The sequence below is a fragment of the Arachis ipaensis genome, chromosome B7 (assembly GCF_059453495.1).
Source record: "Arachis ipaensis isolate K30076 ecotype BB chromosome B7, ASM5945349v1, whole genome shotgun sequence".
NCBI lineage: Eukaryota > Viridiplantae > Streptophyta > Magnoliopsida > Fabales > Fabaceae > Arachis > Arachis ipaensis.
Window position 1 is genome coordinate 132638292 of NC_142442.1, and position 21869 is coordinate 132660160.

General features: G+C 31.2%; 1 protein-coding gene across 4 annotated transcripts; it reads left to right on the forward strand.

The window, feature by feature from the left end:
• Positions 1–87: 87 nt before the first annotated feature.
• LOC107605961 (putative pentatricopeptide repeat-containing protein At3g08820) lies at positions 88–6394 on the forward strand. 4 transcript variants are annotated; one of them, XR_015892248.1, is made up of 3 exons: positions 145–948; positions 5524–5860; positions 6024–6394. XR_015892248.1 is itself a non-coding variant. In XM_021106320.2 (2 exons), the coding sequence occupies exon 2, from the start codon at positions 2347–2349 to the stop codon at positions 4375–4377; it is 2031 nt and encodes a 676-aa protein (XP_020961979.1). In that variant the 5' UTR covers positions 88–948; positions 2194–2346; the 3' UTR covers positions 4378–5335. The 4 variants fall into 4 exon arrangements, 2 of the variants coding, with proteins under 2 accessions (XP_020961979.1, XP_088349849.1); XR_015892247.1 differs by having other exon boundaries at positions 255–948; positions 5533–5860; XM_021106320.2 differs by lacking the exons at positions 5524–5860; positions 6024–6394 and adding an exon at positions 2194–5335 and having other exon boundaries at positions 88–948.
• Positions 6395–21869: the final 15475 nt, after the last annotated feature.

A 21869-nucleotide genomic window follows, 5' to 3' on the forward strand; every position in this document is an offset into this window, starting at 1 on the left:
ATCGGAATCAGAAGAACTTCGAGGTTGAGATATTTATTGGAGCCATCAAATCAAAACCATAAAAAAACTAGGTTCAATCAGCAGAATTATATTCGCAGATGTGTAAGCATCTTGAAACTTGGCTACCTGCTTTCGTGAAGCAACAACAAAGCTTTAGTCAAAACGATAAAATATCTGAAAATCGTGCATAGTGGAAAACCACATGCACAGGTTCAGAGTCAAATAACACCAAATTAATTTTTGTTTTATTTTTCATGGCTAATTCCAATTTTTAATATAAAATCAACTGTTACGAGATAGAACTATTAACCAGATTACAAATTAAACTTTCATGATTCTCCGAATTAACATTTTTTATAACAAAAAATTAAAAGGGGATTTTCACAAGGTAGGTTGTCGCTGAGTCACCCACAGACCCACTCACCCCTCTGGCCCTCTCCCTCTCCCTCTCCCTCTCCTTCTCCTGATCTCCTCTCGAGCCTCCAGCCCTCCACTCTCACCTCTCGCTCTCAGTTCTCACGTCTCCAGTCTCCACCTCAAGCTTCCGGCAGAGAAGAGAACTCGAACGCAGATTGGAGGAAGCACCGAAGCAGCCCTCCATCTCGTCGCGGTTCTTCAACGTCCAGCCACCGCCGCCGTCCGCATTGCTACAGGTTCGGCGCAACGTCGCCTTTGTTCGCCGCGCGGCCGCCTCCTTTTTGTTCGAGCTTCTGCCTCTGTTTTTTGGCAAACCCTTGTTCTGCCCTTTTTGGCCAACCCTTGCTCTGCCCTTGTTCGAGCTGCTTAGCCCTCTGTTCAGCCCTCTACGCCGCGTGTTCGAGCCTCTGTTCCGCCGCCTTTCAGCCACCGTTCTACCGTTGTTCAGCCTCCGTTCAGCCATTTCCGTCGCGTTTTAAAGCTCCTCCCTCTCCCTGTACGGTTTGAATTTCAGAACTGCTCCATCCTAGGGTAATTTTTTTCCCTTCTTCTTGTTCTTTCTTGTATTAATTATTCGGTTATTGTTTTCTTGTATTAATTATTCAGTTATTGTTTTATTTGATTGTTGTTTTCATGATTAATATGTTTTTCTGGTTCTTATTTTGTTGTTGGTTTGCTGTAGTTTAAAATTTTAATTGTTCTTGTTATTTTAATTTTCAGTTTTAATTGATGTTATTAATTTGTTAATTTGATAAATTATTATTTTGGTGTTGTTCTTGACCTTTTGATTGTTATATTGTGTTTTGCTGTTGTTGATTTAATAAATTGTTCATTGAGTGGAAGATGAAAAACCTGCCATGTTAAAACTGCTCTTGCCATGTTAAACCTACGATGTTAAAATTGCTCCTATTGTTTTGCTCTTCCAAATAGATTCTACCACCATGCTTGGACCTTCTCTCTAAGGTTGGCCTTGTGATGATTAAGGATGTAAATCTTGTGACCCACTTTAGAAATTAACTTTTTAGTTTCTTTTTTAAATTGAATGTCGAAATTTTGTTTGTTGATGCTAGTAATTTTGTTTGTTGATGTGTGAATATATTCTTTCATATTTCTCACTAAGTCGTAGTGATCTGTATGCCTTTGATCCCATAGCCTTTGTTAGTTATTGTTGCATATTGGTAGATAGAAGGCATCAAATTTTGTGACATATGGTAATAACTAGTAAGTAAAGTAGTTTATTCTTTTCTTTTCTTTTAGAGATATGTGAGATAGATCAATGTATATACTTTTGAAAACCAAATTGTTTCTTTTAAACCAAAATTTGGGTGATTACTCTTTTTTAAATATGCAAGCAATTCTGTCTAGTTGGCTATGAAAGCTTTTATTTTCTTTCTAGTATTAGTTCATGTTGTAAATGACCTTGTTTTGTAAATAAAACAGTTGTGAAGTTACTGTGAAACAATGGCGTGGAGTAGTCTCTCTCTCTTTCTCTAATTTATTTTCTTCTATTTTTTCCTTTGATTGGAATGTAGAAGATAATACATCTTTCTATGGTTTTATTCTTTATTGTAACAAATTTTGAATAATTGTTGTTAGTTAATATGGGAACCTTGCTGTTAGTTATTTTATTTATTATAAAACGGTTATTTTGGTTGAACTACGGTTGAACTGGTTGGACTAGTAAACCAGTGAACCAGTAACTAGAACGGTTCAATGACCGGTTCAGTTTTCAGAACCTTAACTATTTTCTGAATCTGTTGGCATTGGCAACTGCAGTACAGGGCTTAAGCTGTGTGGCATTGTACAGAGTTGATGCTTCGGGAAACTGTGCTGCTCCAGTTGCATTCGGCATCGTTGCACCAACGCACATGCTATCATTGGCTTGTTTCCCTTTCTTGTTTTGAAATTGATTCCCGTTGATGACTTCCCATGGCGGCTATGGAGCTCAAGCACTGCCTCCTCCATGGCCTCAACTCCTTCAACCACCTCAGGACCGCCCACTGTCGCCTCCTCCGACTCTACATCGACCACAATAACTACCTTCTCAACATCATCCTCCAGCATTCATTTTTCTTTCGCAACATGCCCTACGCCAAGCGCATCTTCTCCCAATCCAAGAACCCTAACATATACCTCTTTAACACTATGATCCGCGGAACGGTCTCCAACGACTCCTTCGACGACGCTGTTCTGTTTTACAACTCAATGCGCAACGCCGGGTTCTTGCCAGACAACTACACGTTCACTTTTGTACTCAAAGCGTGTGCCAGGTTGGCGAATTTTCTGTTTGGCGTCAAGCTCCAGTCGCTTGTTGTGAAAATGGGATTTGATTGTGACGTGTTTGTCAAGACAAGTCTTGTTTGTTTGTATTCGAAATGTGGGTACTTAAAGGATGCACGGAAGCTGTTTGATGATATTCCGGAGAAGAATGTTGTTTCGTGGACCGCTATTATCTGTGGGTATATTGGATGCGGCCTTCACGAGGAAGCAATTGGTTTGTTTAGGGAGTTGTTAGAGGTGGGCGTGAAGCCGGATAATTTCACTCTCGTTCGGGTTTTGTATTCGTGTTCTCAGTTAGGGGACTTGGCTAGTGGAGAGTGGATTGATAAGTATATAACTGAGTGTGGTTTCCATAGGAATGTGTTTGTGTTGACTTCTTTGGTTGACATGTATGCCAAGTGCGGGAGCATGGAGAAGGCGCGACAGGTTTTTGATGGAATGGTTGAGAGAGATATTGTTTGTTGGAGTGCCATGATTCAGGGCTATGCATCCAACGGGCTTCCTAAGGAAGCACTTGACTTGTTCTTTGAGATGCAGAGGGAGAATCTGAGGCCTGATTGCTATGCCATGGTGGGAGTTCTTTCTGCATGTGCGAGGTTGGGAGCACTGGAGTTAGGGAATCAGGTTAAGGGATTGTTGGATGCTGATGAGTTTTTGTTGAATCCTGTACTAGGGACTGCCTTGATTGACTTTTATGCTAAATGTGGAAACATTGCACAAGCGGTGGATATTTTCAGAATGATGAAGGGAAAGGATCGTGTGGTGTTCAACGCCATAATTTCTGGACTGGCTATGAATGGACATGTTCGGGCCACATTTGGGGTATTTGGACAAATGGAGAAGTATGGAATTCAGCCAGATGGGAATACTTTTGTTGGCTTACTTTGCGGGTGTACCCATGCTGGTTTGGTTAATGATGGTCAACGATATTTCGATAGCATGAGTCATGTCTTTTCTTTAAGTCCTACTATTGAGCATTATGGATGCATGGTGGATCTTTTATCCCGTGCAGGCTTGTTGGTTGAAGCACATAATTTGATCAAGAGTATGCCAATGAAACTGAATACTATTGTTTTGGGGGCATTATTGGGAGGATGTAGGTTGCATTGTGATATTAAATTGGCAAAACCCGTGTTAAAGCAGCTGATTGAGTTAGAACCATGGAATTCAGGACATTATGTTCTCTTATCAAATATATATTCAGCAAGTCATAGATGGGATGAAGCAGAAAAAGTTAGGTTAACGCTAAACGAGAAAGGAATGCAAAAATTACCTGGGTGTAGTTGGGTTGAAGTGGATGGGGTTGTTCATGAATTCCTTGTAGGAGATACTTCCCATCCTATGTCATCGAAGATATATGAAAAACTTGAAAGTTTGTTTAAGGAATTGAGAGAAGTCGGTTATAGTCCAATTACTGAGTTTGTGCTCTTTGATATAGAGGAAGAGGAGAAGGAGTACTTCCTTGGCTGTCATAGTGAGAAATTAGCCGTTGCATTTGCCCTGATCAATACTGCGGCAAATGACATCATTCGTGTTGTTAAAAATCTACGCGTATGTGGTGATTGTCATGAGGCAATAAAACTCATTTCCAAAGTTACAGGGAGAGAGATAATCATTAGGGATAATAATAGATTCCATTGTTTCAGAGAAGGTTCATGTTCTTGTGGAGATTATTGGTAACATTTTGTGATGTAGACTAGTATAGATTCATATTGTTTGTGCCGAGTTACTCCTCACTGGTTTTGTGGATCGTTGGCTTTCTCCTCCTTTAGGTGCAATAAAGTTGAATGTTGATGGTTGTTTGTTTGGTGATGGTACCTCTTAACAGAATTGTTGGTGCGAATTGGGTGCTGGAATTTGTTGGGAAGACTTCCTATGCAGACATTACTCCGGTTGAGTTTGCGGCAAAGAGTGGGCTGAGCTAACCTGAAAGCATGGCTTCTGTAGTATTGTGCACGAGATGGATTACTGGGAGTCTTTTTCCTTGCGCCAGTGTCACCGGGCAAATGGGTCCATATGCTCAGTGGCTGATATTTGCAATTCATGGGCTCCTAAGGCGTGCTTGGTAGGTTTGTTGTGTCTTGATTCCTAGGAATGCAAACAAATGTACCAAGGCTTTAACTTGTGGTGGTGCAGCGCAAAGGAATGACCTCCAAAGCGCAAAGGAATGACCTCCAAATCATTGCGTTTCCTCCAGTAGTGGTTACACAACTTCTGCGAGTTGATGCTTATTTGTTTTAGCTTCTAGCTTTTCTTTGTTTCTACTTCCTATACTCTACCAAAACCAAGAGCTTAATGAAATTGACTTTGATGAGGGTTATATTGACTTGTAACATTTGTGTGCCACATATAATTGTTTACACATAGCATAAGATGCAGTTTTGAAGACATTGAGACATTTTGCGGAATCGCTACAAGCAAACCAATTCTCACCACTTTGTCAAGCAGGAGAGCATGCTAGCTTGCAGTGATCAATCTCATTGTAGTAATTTTCATACATTATAGTGTACAAAGCTTTTCAGAAAATATGTAAAAAACATTAAGAACCATGTAGTGAACTATTTATGATTCTTGCATACATCTTCTATGCAATTCCTAATGTTTTGTTAATTAATAAGGTAATTACAAATGTTGTTATTCACATCATTTGAACCCTTTAACTGTTGGTAACCATGCCCCAATTGCATTTGATGTTAATCTCTTACTAAGAGTCTAGGACTATACCTTGTAATAAGCATGACCTTTAGTTAGAACAGCTATAATGCATGACATTTAGTTATTTATCATGTATAAATTCAAAACATGTCTAATTGATTGCTTTGCTAGTAATAGCAGGAAGGAAGCTCTCACTGATAGAAAGGGCTCAAAGGTTCCCTGGTTCTTTCTGGTTTTGTATTGCATCACAATTTTGGGGGCAAAAGGCCAAAGTACACCTTTCACAAGCACTTTCTTCTCTGTCCTAGTGCAGCTCTTACCTTGCAGGACAACAGTTGCTCCTTTCAGCCCCATCCCACCTTCCGACGACTGCTGTAATGCCGTCATGGCATTAGGTCAACCACTCAACCGTGTTTGTGTTTTCTTGTGAATGGCCCTTCGATATCTGGTGTAGACCAGAACATGGCTTTGCAACTTCCAGAGAAGTGCGCTGCAAACTTCGAGCCATGTAAATTCCCTCGTTCTTGCACACGTCTGCACATGCATTCAGATACATTATCTAGATAATCAAATAATTAGCTTATAAACAATTGTTATAAATCTTAATGAAAAAATTGGTGATAATGCTTCAAGTTTGAATGATTAACCCGTTTTTTTTCTTCATCATGCAGGTGATATCATGAAGTGAAGAGGCTAGAGACTAGAGCAGATATGCATTTTTAGACTCAAGTATTTTTATTAGGCGCCACCTTTGTAGTGCTTCTCACAATAAGGTTGCATGGGATTATGTGATGAATGAAAATTAGGTTGAGTTCAATCCATGTTGCTGTATGGTTACATAGAGCATCATGTGAAAACATAAGTCCTTATCCATCATGCATGTTCTTTCACTATGATCATTCTAATATATATCTCTTACTCCACTATAGCAGTTATGTTCTGTCTCATGGTTATAGTATGCCTTTTAAATGTAAAAAATTCAGAAAAGATTTGGTTAGTCTACGCTCTTTTTGTTCTTAAATAAATAAATGTTGGTTGGACATCTCTCTCTGTCTCTCTCTCTCTCTAAATATATATATATATAACAAAAAATGGCATTAAAAGATTAATTTTTAACAGAAATGTTATTTTGACAAATGGGTGCTTTTTTTTTTTTGTTTTTTGGTTAACGAAATGGATGCTTTTTTGTCTTACACAAATGAATGCTTCAACTCATTCATGAGCACCAAATGATTTCTCCTGTGCAAGCGTTGTGTTGATCAAAATTATTACAAATCCTTTTAAATAACGTTATAATTTCCATGGTCTCCTATGTGGAGAAATAACACCAGCATGAGATCACACAAAACCCTATATAGAGTTACATCAGCATTCTTGAGATTTTTTTTCTTTCAATTGTAACTGGTGAGACTCAAACCTGAGACTTTTAAATGGGAAGAAAGAAATTGTTATTTGAGATATAGCTTGTTGGCGATTTTAGCTCCATCTAAATTGACTTGAAAAAGTTTGGGACAAAAAGTCCATTTTAAATTAGGCAAAATACTTTAGTTTGTTTCTCATGGGCCGTGTAAAAATTTTATCAATTTGTCAAAAACATAAAAGTGACTTGAAAAATAACTCCATCTCTTCGATCACAGCATCATAGATTCACACGGACCAATTTTAGGAATTTGTTTGCTTGATCTTAAATAAAAGAAAATGATAAATAAGTTTTTAATTTTTTTTATAATAGAAGACAAATCTTTCACCAAATTAAAATACAATTCCTTAACTTTTATAACTGGGAGATACATAATTCCTCTCGTGGCGGTTTAAATATATTATAGAGGAATTTATATGTTTTCTATTTATAAAAGTTAGAAACCTATTTATAATTAAATTTAATAAAATATTTATTTATTTTTGAGTTAAAAGATTAGAGACTTATTTATTATTTTTTCTAAATAAAATGTATGTTTACAGGCCTATAGAAGACTAATTGAACAGAGATTTGTAAAATACACAGTCCTTTGCAATCCTTACCATTTTGTTGACACCAACTCTTGTTAACAATTAACATATTAATTTGGTGACAAATTTTTTTCATGCGTATTTAAAGGAATAAGAATAATCATTTTGTTTTATTTATTTATATATACGTTATTATTATGTATAACAATTAAGATAAAATTGTATAAATATTTGTAAATTTATTTATTTTTTAATTTTATTTTATTTGAAATAAATATAAAAATTTAAATTTAAAGATTTTTTTCATATAATTTTAATTGTTAAAATTTTTTTATTCTGTTTTATATTCAATATCTTAAATTATCTTAAATTTTATTATTTTTTTTATTTTTAATTTTTTTTAATTTTTTTTACTATTTTCCATACACATATTTATTATTTTTTTACCACAAATTATTATATTGGCTTGTTCTCTCTTCCTTCTTTCTTTTCTTATTTTTCTTTCACCTACTCTTCTTCGATCGTAATTAATCACTTACTATTAGGGTTGTACACGGATCGGATCGGATATAACCTATAATTCTATCTGATCTGTACTGCATCAGATCAGATCGGATACAATATCCGCATTTTTTTAGGCCAGATTCGATCGGATTAGATCGGATATCGGGTATATCCGCATAATTCAAAAAAACTGTTTTAATTGACATTTATTTACTCCTAAAATATTATAAATAAAAGTTCTCTTGAGTAACAAAAAAAAATAATAATAATAACACAAGATATAAGTTTAATTATTCTAAGTTGAAGTACAACATAAAAATTAAAAACAAGATATCATAAAATTCATAAAATAACTCACAAAAATTCATATCACATTAGGGTTTACTTTTTTAATCTATACTATCTATATGAGACGTGCGAATATCACAGCCAAATCCGCAATCCGATCTTACCATAGTGCGGATCGGATAATATCCACAAAATTAAGATCGGATGCGGACCGCGGATATGCGGATATTATCCGATTCATGTGCCGCCCTAACTACCATGTATTAGGTTATAATTATTATACTCAAAAGTAAACACTACTTTAAAAATAAATAAATAAATAAATAAATTCATAACTCTTAACTAAATCATTTACACTCTTATAAATATAATAAAGAAATAAATTTAACTTCTTTTATTATCTAATGCATACAAAGTTATATTTTTTATTTATGATAAAGTTAGAAATTAATGTTAACGACATTAATACTTTTTAGTTTCATAAAATTAAGATAAAAAACAAAAAATAAGCATAAAAGCTAAAAAAAATAGAGGCATTTAGAGAAGAATAATGTGAATTTTATGTCATTATGCATAAAAACAGTATAATTTATTATAATATATTACATCACAAAAAAATAAAATTTATGTCTAATTTTTATTACTTATTTTAATTATCTATGATTTTTAGATTAAATTTTGGTGTTACTGAGTCATGCATTTTTTAGACACAAAAATATTTATCGAGTTATTTTTATTTTTTATAGGAATGTATCTATTAAATCATAACTTTAATAGTTAATGTAAATTTTAAAAAATTGAATAAGTTCATATTTATTTCGGTTACATTTAAGAATAAATCATATGTCTTAACTTTAATAGTTAATGTAAATTTTAAAAAATTGAATAAGTTCATATTTATTTCGGTTACATTTAAGAATAAATCATATGTCTTTCTATAATCAAGACTCAAGAGTCAAGAAATTTTTTCTATATCATTACAATGTTGAGAAGATTTTGTACGATAGTCTTATATATGTTCAACAATTTAAAATAAATAAATAATTAAATAAAAAATTTTATAAAAATTAATGGTAAAAAAAGATATTTGATAAAAAATAATAAATTAAAATTTATTTGATCCAAAAGTAGAAAAAAAATATAAATATTGACCCAACAAAAAAATTATAGAAGATTACGCTGGAGAGTGATATGATTAAATGGAAGAAAGATAAGAAGAGAATAAGGAAGAAGAGAACATGAGTGTAAGTTATGTGTAAAATAAAGAGGTAATCAAAATTATTAATGAAAAAAATTAACTAATAATTATATTTTTGATTGATTTTTAAGATGATAGTTATATTAATCATTATTTATTAATAGGATTAAGATGAGAAAGCGAAAATTGGACAATAAATTTTTCTTTATATATTGTTATAAATATTACTAATTAATCTTATAAATATTCATTTACTACTTATTAACTCTCAACTATTCAAGAAAATAAAAACAAGCATGTGCTAAAATAAAATGAGAAATATAAATTTTAATTTATTTCAAGAAATATAGAATCTATAGGTGGCAATAATGAGTTTATCGCCAAAATATTGTTATTTCTTATAAATACTGATTTTGCATACTGATTTTTCATGTGCATTATATCTAATAACTTGTGTCTATGTATTTTTATTAACAACAAAACTTTTTAATATTTACATTAATCAAATAAACATTTTATCTTTTAATTATTTCTAATAATACGCGATTAATAGTTAAGCTAATTTTCTTCTACAAAAGTTATACCAAAATTTAATTTTTCTTAACATTTCTGTTCATGATACGGACACCATACTAGTTAGGGCTATATATAAATATGGATAGTTCAAAATTAAACCTGTTTTTGGTTAACCAAACATTTGATAAGAATGAAGAAAAAAGGTTTAGTCATGCATTTTAAATTTCTTTGTTATTTGATTGTACTTGGACTGATAATTTATTTAATAAATATTTTTTGTGTACTCTCGAGAGTACTATTTGTGTGGTTAGTTTTTATTAAAATTTTAAATATTTATTATTTTAGTTAATTTTATAATTTTTTTTATTACAAAACAAATGTAAAAAGTTAGAGTATTCCACTATTTATATACATTATGGGAGAATAAATGTGTATTTAAAATAATAGTAAGACATTTATGTAAAATATTTTGTCAAATATTTTAAAAATTTTTGTTATTTACTTAAATAATTTGAAATTGATATTAATTAAAATATTTTGTTGTGTATTATATAGAGTATTATTTATTTTGTTAATTTTTATTAAAATCTTAAATATTTATTAATTAAATTAATTTTATGATTATTATTTATTATGAAATTAAGAAGGGGTGGTGACGTAGTTGGCTAGCGCATAGGTCTTATAGCAAAAAGTTATCCTGAGGTCGAGAGTTCCAGCCTCTCTCACCCCAAGCTCTTTTTGTGTGTTCGAGTATCATATCTTTGAAAAAAAAAAGTTAAACTATTCTACCATTAATATATATTAGCAGCTCAACAGGCACTATCGTACTCAGTCGCTTTTTTATTATTTTAAAGAGATTAATTTTTATAATTTTATTTTTAAAATTATAAATTTAATAAAATAATTTAAACATTAAAATTAAAAAATTTGAAAACAAAAATAAAAATTTTATAAATTATTTAACTTTTAGAAGGTATAAAATTTATAAATTTAAATTAAATAAGATATTAAACAAATTTATTATGTTGTTATTATGTGTAACAAAATGAAAATAAAGATTTAAAAACATTATTTACAATTAACTATTTAGAAACGTTATTAAGTTTATTTATTTATTTTTAATAATATTTAATTTAAAACAGAGATAAAAATATATATTAAAAACACTCTTTACCTTTATGCATAATTTTAATTGATAAAAAATATTTTTTTTAATTTAATATTTATTATTTTAAATTATGTTTAATTTTATTATTTTTTTAAAATTATTAATTTATATTTTTATTATATTCACTCACTATATCAAACACTATTCTTTCTCTTACTATATATTATTCTCTATACACATACCTGCCATTGTCTCATCGCCACTATTATATTATCTTGTTCTCCTTTCTCATTTTTTTCTTCTCCTTCCCATTCTCTTCATCTGATCGTTATTAATTATCATCACCAAGTATCATTATCGCAATGTTTACTCTTGTCTATTACTTTGATTTATAACCATTTATTGTGTTAATTTTTATGAGTTGTTGAAGTTTTGTTAAAAGAATTAAGACATACAACATTTAAAATTTTCCCAAATTATCAAAATTTGATGTTAGTAATCCTAATTATTTTCAACTAAAATAATAAAAAATTAGTACTATAATTGTAAGTTTTTTAACTAATCATTATAAATTTAAGTCATAGTTTAATATAGTACCTTAGCTTAGGACGGAAGGCAACCATTGCTATCCACATTTGACTGCTATTTTATAAGTTTCATATTTATTTTATCGTGCACAACAATTAAACTATACTTTATGATTTTATTTTACATGTTTTGAAATAATGCCATCATATTATAAGGATTAGATTAATTTTCATAGTATAATACGAATCTTCTTATTATTTTGTTCGTCATTTGAATACTATCCGTACAAAAAATTACTTAAAGTGAAACACTATATATTGTCATGGTTTCGCTTCTTCAACCTCACTTAATATACTCAAATTTAATAGCTTTGATGGTGGTGATTCTTTGTAATTAGTTAAAAAGTTTCAACTTTCTCTTTCTCTCTATAATTCTCCCTACGATTTTGAACAAACTTAATTTTGTTATTAAATAATTTTTTAAATTTAGAATATTTTTTACTTTCTATATAATAAGTATCTTTTAAATTATTTTTTATGTATCTTCAGAGTTAAAAATTAAAGTTAAATGATATTAGATTTTTTATTAAGTAAAAAAATAAACATTTTAAGTTTAAATGATATTAGTTCTTTTACTAAGGCAAAGAAACTCCATAAAAGGATCGTCATATTAACCATGTCCTTATATCGAGAACATGTACCATTTATTATATTATATATAATCATTTTACTATATAACAAAAGGTGAGAATCTATATTTTCTTTTTATTATGTTTTTTTTCTCTCTAAATTAGTTTGTATATTATCAACTTATTTCTATTATTTATATAATATTTTTTTTAGTGATTATCCATTAATAAATGTTGAATTAACGATTTTGTTCATTGTATTTCAATGTGTTTATTTCAATTAGACTCAATAAATTACTAAAATTTAAACTTATTATCTTGAACTTCTTCCTTAATCATATAGTTAGAATAGTTTAACGGAAGATCTTCAAACCATAAAATTTTCAAAGTAAAAGAAAAATACAATAAAATAAATTAGAAAACCTAAAAAAAAATAATTTTTAAAATAGAATATATATATATATATATATATAAAATAATAAATTAAAACTTATATGGCCTATGACATAGAAAAATAAAAAGCACGAAATAATCATGAAAGTTGAAATAACGAAAAATATATAACACAGTTCTTATCTTGATACATTTAAATGTTATATGTCAATCTAATAATTAATAAAAAATAATATTATCCAATATAAAATAGATTAAAAATAAAAAAATATTAACAAAATCAATTAACAAAGTTCTTATCTTAAGTTGTCAGATTATTTAAAAAATTAATTAACAAAGTTCTTATTTTACTACATTCATTATATTTATTGTGTTATATGTCAATCTAATAATTAATAAAAAATAATATTTTTTAAAATAAAACATATTAAAAATAAAAAAATTAACAAAATATGCGTAGAGATTTTTCACTCTACCATTGGTGTAAATTTTTTTACATCTTTCATATGCCAATCATATGACAACAAATAATATTAAATTAATTAATTTTTTTGCAATAATTTAAAAAATTAATAAATATCAATTTTAGTACTCTTTATAATTAAATGTCAAATTTAATACTTTACATAATTAATAGTGTAGATAGTTTAGGAAATTATAAACATAGACTTTAATAATACGTATCAAACAATATAAAAAAAAATTGATAAATTTTAATAAATATAGAATATATTTATAGATAAATAAATAAATAATTTTTTTACATAAAACTTAAAATGACAAATATAATCTCTTATTTTTAAATAAATTAAATATAACTTGTATAATTGCATAAAAAATATAAATTTTTTTATTTATTATCAATTATTACGTCATAAATTTTTATAATATTAAAAATTTTTTGTATTAAAATGTTATTTTTAATTAAAAAATATAAATATAAAACAATTAACTTTATTACAATTACTATTATTAGTATGATGAATGTATTGTTTATTTTTAAATTTTTTATTTGTTAATCATTTATTATGAAATTTATAATCTTGTTTGTTATTAGGCATTTTATATATAGTAGTGTGTAGTAATATATCTTTAAATTTATTTATCACGACAAATTTGTTGAATAAATATTATATATGATTTCTTCAAAAATTGGACATCAAATTGTAGTATTGCCTTTATATATTGTTTGAAGCTGGTTCATATAAAAAACTTAGAGGAATGTTAGGGAGTTAGCAATTTTGGTGTTTTGTAACCATCAATTGGTCATCAATAATGTTTTTAATGGTGGGAGATCACTCACTTTTGTTTTGATGGTTAAGTGCTGGCCAGAAAATACAAAAGTTGTTGTCTCCTTAGACTTTTCCAAAAACTTATATTATTGAGATATTGAGCAGTAGTGCTCGATCTACAATTATACAACAAAAAAAAAATACAAACTATAGATGTAAAAATAGAATAAGATAAAAAGTACTTGTCTTTTGAATTTTCTTTAAAAATTAAAAATTAGTACTAAAAAATAAAATAAACCGTGAATATAAAATACCAACTACTTGTATTATCATAACCTTTATTATCATTTAGATACCTGTGTTTGGTAATGGAGTTGGCAAAGAAATTGTATCAACTCCCTTGTCAAATCATGATTTGAAGGTGTCCCTTTCTTAATAAATGCATGCCACAGAACCAAAAGATAACAAGACAAAAGGATGACATGAGGTATGTTTGTAAGTGGAGCAGTTATTTAATATCCTCACGATTGCAGTAGTTATTTAACTATTTTGTGGGTTAATGACTTTTTTTAATTAAAAAACAAAAATATATTATTATTATTTTGTCCATAAATTTGATTTGTAAAATGAATTATTTGAGGGCAAATGGTGTCTATAAAAATTGGACACCAAACTCTAGTATTACCTTTATATATTGGTATAGATATATTGGTATAGATATTAATAAAACATTTATGTAAAATGCTTTGTGAAATAATTTAAAAGTTTTTTATATATTTAAATTATTTAAAATTAAACTTAGTTAAAATACTTTTTATGATTATTATTTATTATGAAATTAACAAGGGGTGGTGGGTAGATAGCTTAGAGTTATCCCGGGTTTGAGTTTATGCTTTGTGAAATAATTTAAAAGGCTTTTATATATTTAAAATTAAACTTACTTAAAATACTTTTTATATACTCTACAGAGTATTATTTTTATTGTTTGTTTTTGTTAAAATATTAAATATTTATTATTTTAATTAATTTTATAAAAATTATTTATTATAAAATAAATATAAGAGCCAAAATATTTCATAGTTAATGTAGATGTAAAGAGAATAAATATATTCCCAAAATACTAATAAGATATTTATTTAAAATGATATAAAAAATATTTTAAATATATAACTAAAATAAAAACAAACAATATTCCTAAGTGAGGTGAATATTCACTTATCCATTGCAAGAATTCCTAAACTGCGTATTTAGTCTTGGAGCAGTGACATGTAAAAAAAAAAAAAAAATTAAAGACCACACATTTATGAAGTATCAACAAAATATTTTAGATGCGTGTTTGAATTAAAATTTATAAACTAAAATTTTGATTAAAAATAAGTTATTGTTATAAATTTATATATTTTTTGTATTATTTTATTATTTCATGTTAAATATATATAAGAATGTTAATTTTATATTTTTTTATAGTATTTTTTTAGTATTTTTAGTATTTTTAGTATTGTTTTAAATTATAATTTTTATTAATTATAATTTTATTATTACTTATAATTAAGGTTTAATTACTCTGTTGGTTCCTATAGTTTCGCAAAATTTTCAATTAGGTTCCTATACCTTTTTTCCTTTTAATTGGGTCCCTATACTTTTATTTTTTTTAATTTAGTCCTTACCGTCATAAAATCGTTTGAAATAACAGAATATTCCATTAAAAAATCGAATATTCTCATAATTTAGTCAAAAAATTTAATTAAAAACACCTCTATTTTTATAAAATACCAAAAATACCCTTTATATTTTTGTCCCCCAAAATCAGAGAACTCTAACTATCCTAGGTTATTCTCCTAAGTTCTCAATTGGATTTCTCCTCCGTCGCACTCTGCTGCCGTCTTCCATGGCGTCGTCGTCGTCCGTCACTGGGTGGTCGTCGTCCCTCTGCGTCGCCCACAGGTGCTCTGTTCTGCTCCGCTCGTCCGCCTTGCCTATTGCATCCCCTCGTCCCGCCTTGCCTCACCGCGCCTCGCGGTGCCTTGCCTCAAATCGCCGCTCATCGACTCCGCGTTTTGCTGTCTGGACTGGTTCTGCAACAATAGGTGATGATTGAATTTTGTTTTAGTTTTTCAGCATTGGATAATAATTCTGAAAGACAAAGAGAACCAATTGATCTAATTGTGAAGCTTAGTTTGCTAAAATTAGTTTTTATTGTGCTAAAAAATTTTGATTATGAGTTCTGATTATGTATTTTATCTGTAATTAATTGATTATGTTAGAAATAAGGAAAGAGGTGAGATTGGAGATAAGGTGTTTGATTAAATGCCTTTGAGAGAGTTGAATTGATTATGAGTTTTGATTATGTATGTTATCTATAATTAATTGATTATGAGTTTAATTGATCATTGTCATAGAGGCATACAGGTTCTACTTGTAAAAGTTTGGGCTGCAATCCTCAAGGCATTGCTGCTGACAGGCTTCGATGCTTGGTTCTGCAATACCGAAGATCGGTGGTAAAAGAAAAGGCCTCAGATACAACTGAATGTGCTGCTATGGTTAATACCAATTCCCGCAGAGACTTTCTTGGATTGGCTTTGGGAATCTCAAGCCTCTTTGTTGGTTCATTGGAAGCCAAAGGAGCTGGTTTGCCCCCGGAAGATAAGCCGAAACTATGTGATGAAGCTTGTGAGAAGGAGCTTGAAAATGTATGGTGAGAATACATTGTTCCCTTCTCTGCCCCCTTTCTTTGTTTTTCTTTGCTAAGACATTACAAATGGTTGTTGTAAATTGCTAATAATGCTTTGATATTTGATGTAATTGCATTGCATCTCCTGTTTCTACTAATGTTAGTCAGCACCTTTCTCAAATGTCAATTATTTTTTAAGAGAAATTCTTCAAATAAATCTTGGAAATTCAAAGCATTATTAGTATCTAAGCTATTCTTTCCTGATAATAGAATCTATCTTTCTTAAAGGAATAGCAGACATTCTTATATTTTCAAAGAATTTGTGCACCATACAAAGAATCTGTTAATAACCAATCTATGTGATTGCACTTAAGTTTTAATATTCACATTTTTAAGACCCTTGATCAATGACCACCATGGTATCAATAAATTTTACTTGGAATATCCATAGCTAAATGACTAATGTTGACTTTGAACATTTTATGCAATGAAGGTGCCTATGGTAACTACTGAATTAGGTTTGCAATACAAGAATATTAAAGTTGGATAAGGTCCTAATCCCCCAGTTGGATTTCAGGTGTGAAATTTCTTCTAATTTGTTCAGTTCTTTTTTATATGCAATACAAGATAGATAATATCTATTCTGCTCGAAGTTAACCGTTGAAAAAGGAAATATAGAAGTAGAACACTTTCGCATTTTAATCAAACATATTTGTATCTAAACAAATGCAACTTCATTTCTATACGCACTCCTTTGGTAATATTTAGAATTCCAATATTTAGAATGATGTTTCTTCCCGTGTTTTGTATGAACCTCATCCAGGAAAAGAAGCGAAAGATTAATGCAAAAAGAAGAGGAAAGAGCTCGAGAAGGAGAGAGTGAAGGATGAACTTCTGACGAGAAAGCGCCAGAGAGAGGAAAGACGAGTGAGATACTGTGCGCAATGTGGTATGAATTAAGATTGGGCTGCAATGCGGCATGAATACACTGTTTTCAATTAAGATTTAGATGTTTCTTGTTTAGTTCAAAAATCTGTTCTCTACCTTTGTTTCAGAATGCTTTGGTATTGCTTTGTGATTGTAGGTGGTCCAAAAGCAGCATGTGCTGGTTGTGCTGGCTTTGGGGCATTCTCAGTCGTTATAGAGAAGTTCTTAAACAGGCATGAGTAGTTACCTATTGAATTGAAGTCACCCAATTTTGCATTCATTAGCCATAGCATGGATTTTCATAGTGATAATCTTTTGTCCATTTGCTAAAGAGCGCATACAAAATTGTAGTATTTTATTTTACATCGATTATTGTTTATTTGTATACAATATCAATTGGTGGATGCATTCCTCCAATTTCAAACTAGATGTAAGTATGCTCTTAAGTATTAATGTAAAGTTTATTATGTAAACTGGATGCATTATCATAATCAATACTTGAAGGATGAAAACTGAATTTTATATATGCTTATTACTATTATTTCTATTTCATTTTATCCATTCTTTTTTTTAGGTTCTTAAGATAAGGTATTTTGAAAGTCGAAAAAAAAAAGAGAGAAAGTATTTTTGGTACAATTTGTATATAAATAAGCAAAAGAATGATAGTGACAAAATAAAAGGGATTATAGGAATATTTTTCATGTCTTAGAATCATTGAATAGGGATTATAGGAATATCTTTCATTGAATATTTATAGTTTCACCGAATTTTCAATTAAGCCCCTATATTTTTTTTCTTTTTAATTAGGTTCCTAAGGGTATAAAAGTAATTTCACAATTCACTAACATTTTTTTGACGTTTAACGTTAATAGGGACTAAATTGAAAAAAAAATTAACGTATAGGGACCCAATTAAAAGGAAAAAAAGTATAGGGACCTAATTGAAAATTTCACGAAACTATAGAGACCAATAGAGTAATTAAACCTATAATTAATTTTTTATTTAATTTACTATATATAATAAAATTAATAATTTATATTATAAAAGAATTACAATAATAAAACCGTACATAAGAGTTATAATGACAAATTTTACAAAACAAAAATTTATATTTTTTTGGTACTTTTAATATTATTTTATTTAATAATATTTTAGACTATAATTTTTTACTATTTGTAGCTTTATTATTATTTTATTGTTAATTTTTTTATCTAATTTATCTTTTCTAATGGGATTAATAATTCTTAAAGTGAATTGTTCTTTGTGCCTCTCGTAAAAAAAAGAAAACAAAGGATAAAATTGATAATAAATAATTAAATTTTTCTCAACTAAAATCTCAACAAAAAAGTGAACATATAAGCTACAATTTTTAATTTCGCGTGAATTTGGTTCAGAGTGTGAAATGACGACTACCTTCAAAGAAAAAAAAAGGAAAGTAATCAAACCAAAAATTAAAGTGTTATGGGTGCATTTGGTCCGCATTTTTATTTTTAGTGTTTTCTATTTTTTAGATTTTGTAAAAGAAAAGTAAAAAAGTGAAAATAATAAAATTCTATTTTTTGTTTTCATCTTCTGTTTTTATTTTTTTTGTTTATAAAATCAAAAAATAAAAAATATTGAAAATAAAAATAAAAAATAAAAATACAAATCAAACTGTTCGGTAGATTGGATACCGGACGGGTCGAGGAAAGTTCTTCTAGAGATGAGTAGGTCCCGCTTGGTTCCAGGTTGCGAAGAGGTTATTGGAGCAGACGACTTCCCGAGCTCTTCTCTTGGAGCGCCGGGGGGGGGGGGGTGTCACCTGCAAAGACACTCCGACGCCCAAGTCAATCCGTGTACAGGTGAGGTAGAAGATAGTATTTTTAGTGACGTACCGTGGGGGAGGGGTAGGATCCTCCCCTTATATACACTGTCAGTAGGGCGGGTCTCACAGGAGGAGGCCTCCTTCCTGGAAGCTTCCTTTCCCACAGCTGTCATACAGCTGGTGATGTGGGTGTGTCCGGGTCGCAGACCGGGCGGGTTGTGTACGTGAACCCGGCCGAAGAGGTCGGGTTGCCTATGGGCCGGGTCGGTCCCAGTACTAGCTGGGCTGGGCCGTAACAGTGCCCCCATAGCGCCAGCCTTGGTCGTGAGCACCGTGGCTGGTGCGTTTTACTTCATCGAGTGTGTGTTGTCGCTTCGCCGGTCCATCATGCTCGGAACGCGCCTTTTATGTGCGTTGGCCTTCTTGGTGCAGGGGTAAGCCATTTTGCGCCTCGCTTTTCGTGCTGGCCATTAATTGCTCTTAATGATCCTTTTAAAACCACGCGTGAAATGACCATTTTGCCCTTGACTTTCGCGCTTCTCCTCGTTGGTTTCCTCCACGTTCTTCTACAGTTTCTTTTTATTTTTATTGTTGCTGCTGTCACGCCTCTTGATGAGCAGATAATTTATACACTTTTTGGCATTGTTTTTAGTATGTTTTTAGTAGGATCTAGTTACTTTTAGGGATGTTTTTATTAGTTTTTATGCTAAATTCACATTTCTGGACTTTACTATGAGTTTGTGTGTTTTTCTGTGATTTTAGGTATTTTCTGGCTGAAATTGAGAGACCTGAGCAAAAACCAGATTCAGAGGTTGAAGAAGAACTGCAGATGCTGTTGGATTCTGACCTCCTTGCACTCAAAGTGGATTTTCTGGAGCTACAGAACTCTAAATGGCGCACTCTTAATTACGTTGGAAAGTAGACATCCAGGGCTTTCCAGCAATATATAATAGTCCATACTTTGCCCAAGTTTAGATGACGCAAACTGGCGTTGAACGCCAGTTCTACGCTGCATTCTGGAGTCAAACGCCAGAAACACGTCACAAACCAGAGTTGAACGCCAAAAACACGTTACAACTTGGCGTTCAACTCCAAAAGAAGCCTCTGTACGTGTAAACTTCAAGCTCAGCCCAAGCACACACCAAGTGGGCCCCGGAAGTGGATTTCTGCATCAATTACTTACTTCTGTAAACCCTAGTAGCTAGTTTAGTATAAATAGGACTTTAAACTATTGTATATGGATCTTGGGATTATTCTTAGTTCATCTTTGGAACGTCTTTTCCTTAGAGTTGGGGGCTGGCCTCTCGGCCATGCCTGGACTTCATCACTTATGTATTTTCAACGGTAGAGTTTCTACACTCCATAGATTAAGGTGTGGAGCTCTGCTATTCCTCATGAATTAATGCAAAGTACTACTGTTTTTATATTCAATTCAACTTATTCCGCTTCTAAGATATTCATTCTCACTTTAATATGAATGTGATGAACGTGACAATCATCATCATTCCCTACGGACACGTGCCTGACAACCACTTCCGTTCCACCTTAGATTGAATGAGTATCTCTTGGATCTCTTAATCAGAATCTTCGTGGTATAAGTTAGAACCCATGGATGGCCATTATTGAGATCCGGAAAGTCTAAACCTTGTCTGTGGTATTCCGAGTAGGATCTGGGAAGGGATGGCTGTGACGAGCTTCAAACTCGCGAGTGTTGGGCGTAGTGACAGACGTAAAAGGATCAATGGATCCTATTCCAGTATGATCGAGAACCGACAGATGAATAGCCGTGCTGTAACAGAGCATCTTGGACCATTTTCAAGAAAACAGGCTTGTGGACAAGTAGAGGACATGCTAGTAAAGGTTAAAGGCCTTTACATCCCTGCTGATTTCATAATCCTAGACACTGGGAAGGATGAGGATGAATCCATCATCCTTGGAAGACCCTTCCTGGCCACAGCAAAAGCTGTGATTGATGTGGACAGAGGAGAGTTAGTCCTTCAACTGAATGAGGACAACCTTGTATTTAAAACTCAAGGATCTCTCTCTGTAACCATGGAGAGGAAGCATGAAAAGCTTCTCTCACTGCAGAGTCAACCAGAGCCCCCACAGTCAACCTCTAAGTTTGGTGTTGGGAGGCCACAACCAAACTCTAAGTTTGATGTTGAACTCCCATATCCAAACTCTAAGTTTGGTGTTGGGAAGTCTCAACAATACTCTGAACGTCTGTGAGGCTCCATGAGAGCTCACTGTCAAGCTATTGACATTAAAGAAGCGCTTGTTGGGAGGCAACCCAATGTTATTTAATTTTATTTTTATTGTTATTTTGTGTTTTATTAGGTTGATGATCATGTGAAGTCACAAAAACTACTGAAAAATCAAAAATAGAATGAAAAACAGCAGAAGAAACAGCACACCCTGGAGGAAGGACTTACTGGCATTTAAACGCCAGTAAGAAGCATCTGGCTGGCTTTTAACGCCATAACAGAGCAAAAAACTGGTGTTAAACGCCAGAAACAAGCAGTAGTCTGGCGTTTAAATGCCAGGATTGCACCCAGAGGAGAGCTGGCATTAAATGCCAGAAACAAGCATCTGACTGGCGTTTAACGCCAGAAACATGCACCATAATGGTGTTCAACGCCAGAAACATGTTGCACATGGGCGTTGAACGCCCAAAACAAGCATCACTTCGGCGTTTAAACGCCAGAATTGCATGCAAAGGCGTTTTACACGCCTAATAGGTGTAGGGATGTGAAATCCTTGACACCTCAAG

What these genes read in the sequence shown, in the direction of transcription:
- LOC107605961 (XM_021106320.2), top strand. Translation starts at nt 2,347, where the DNA reads ATGGCGGCTATGGAGCTCAAGCACTGCCTCCTCCATGGCCTCAACTCC.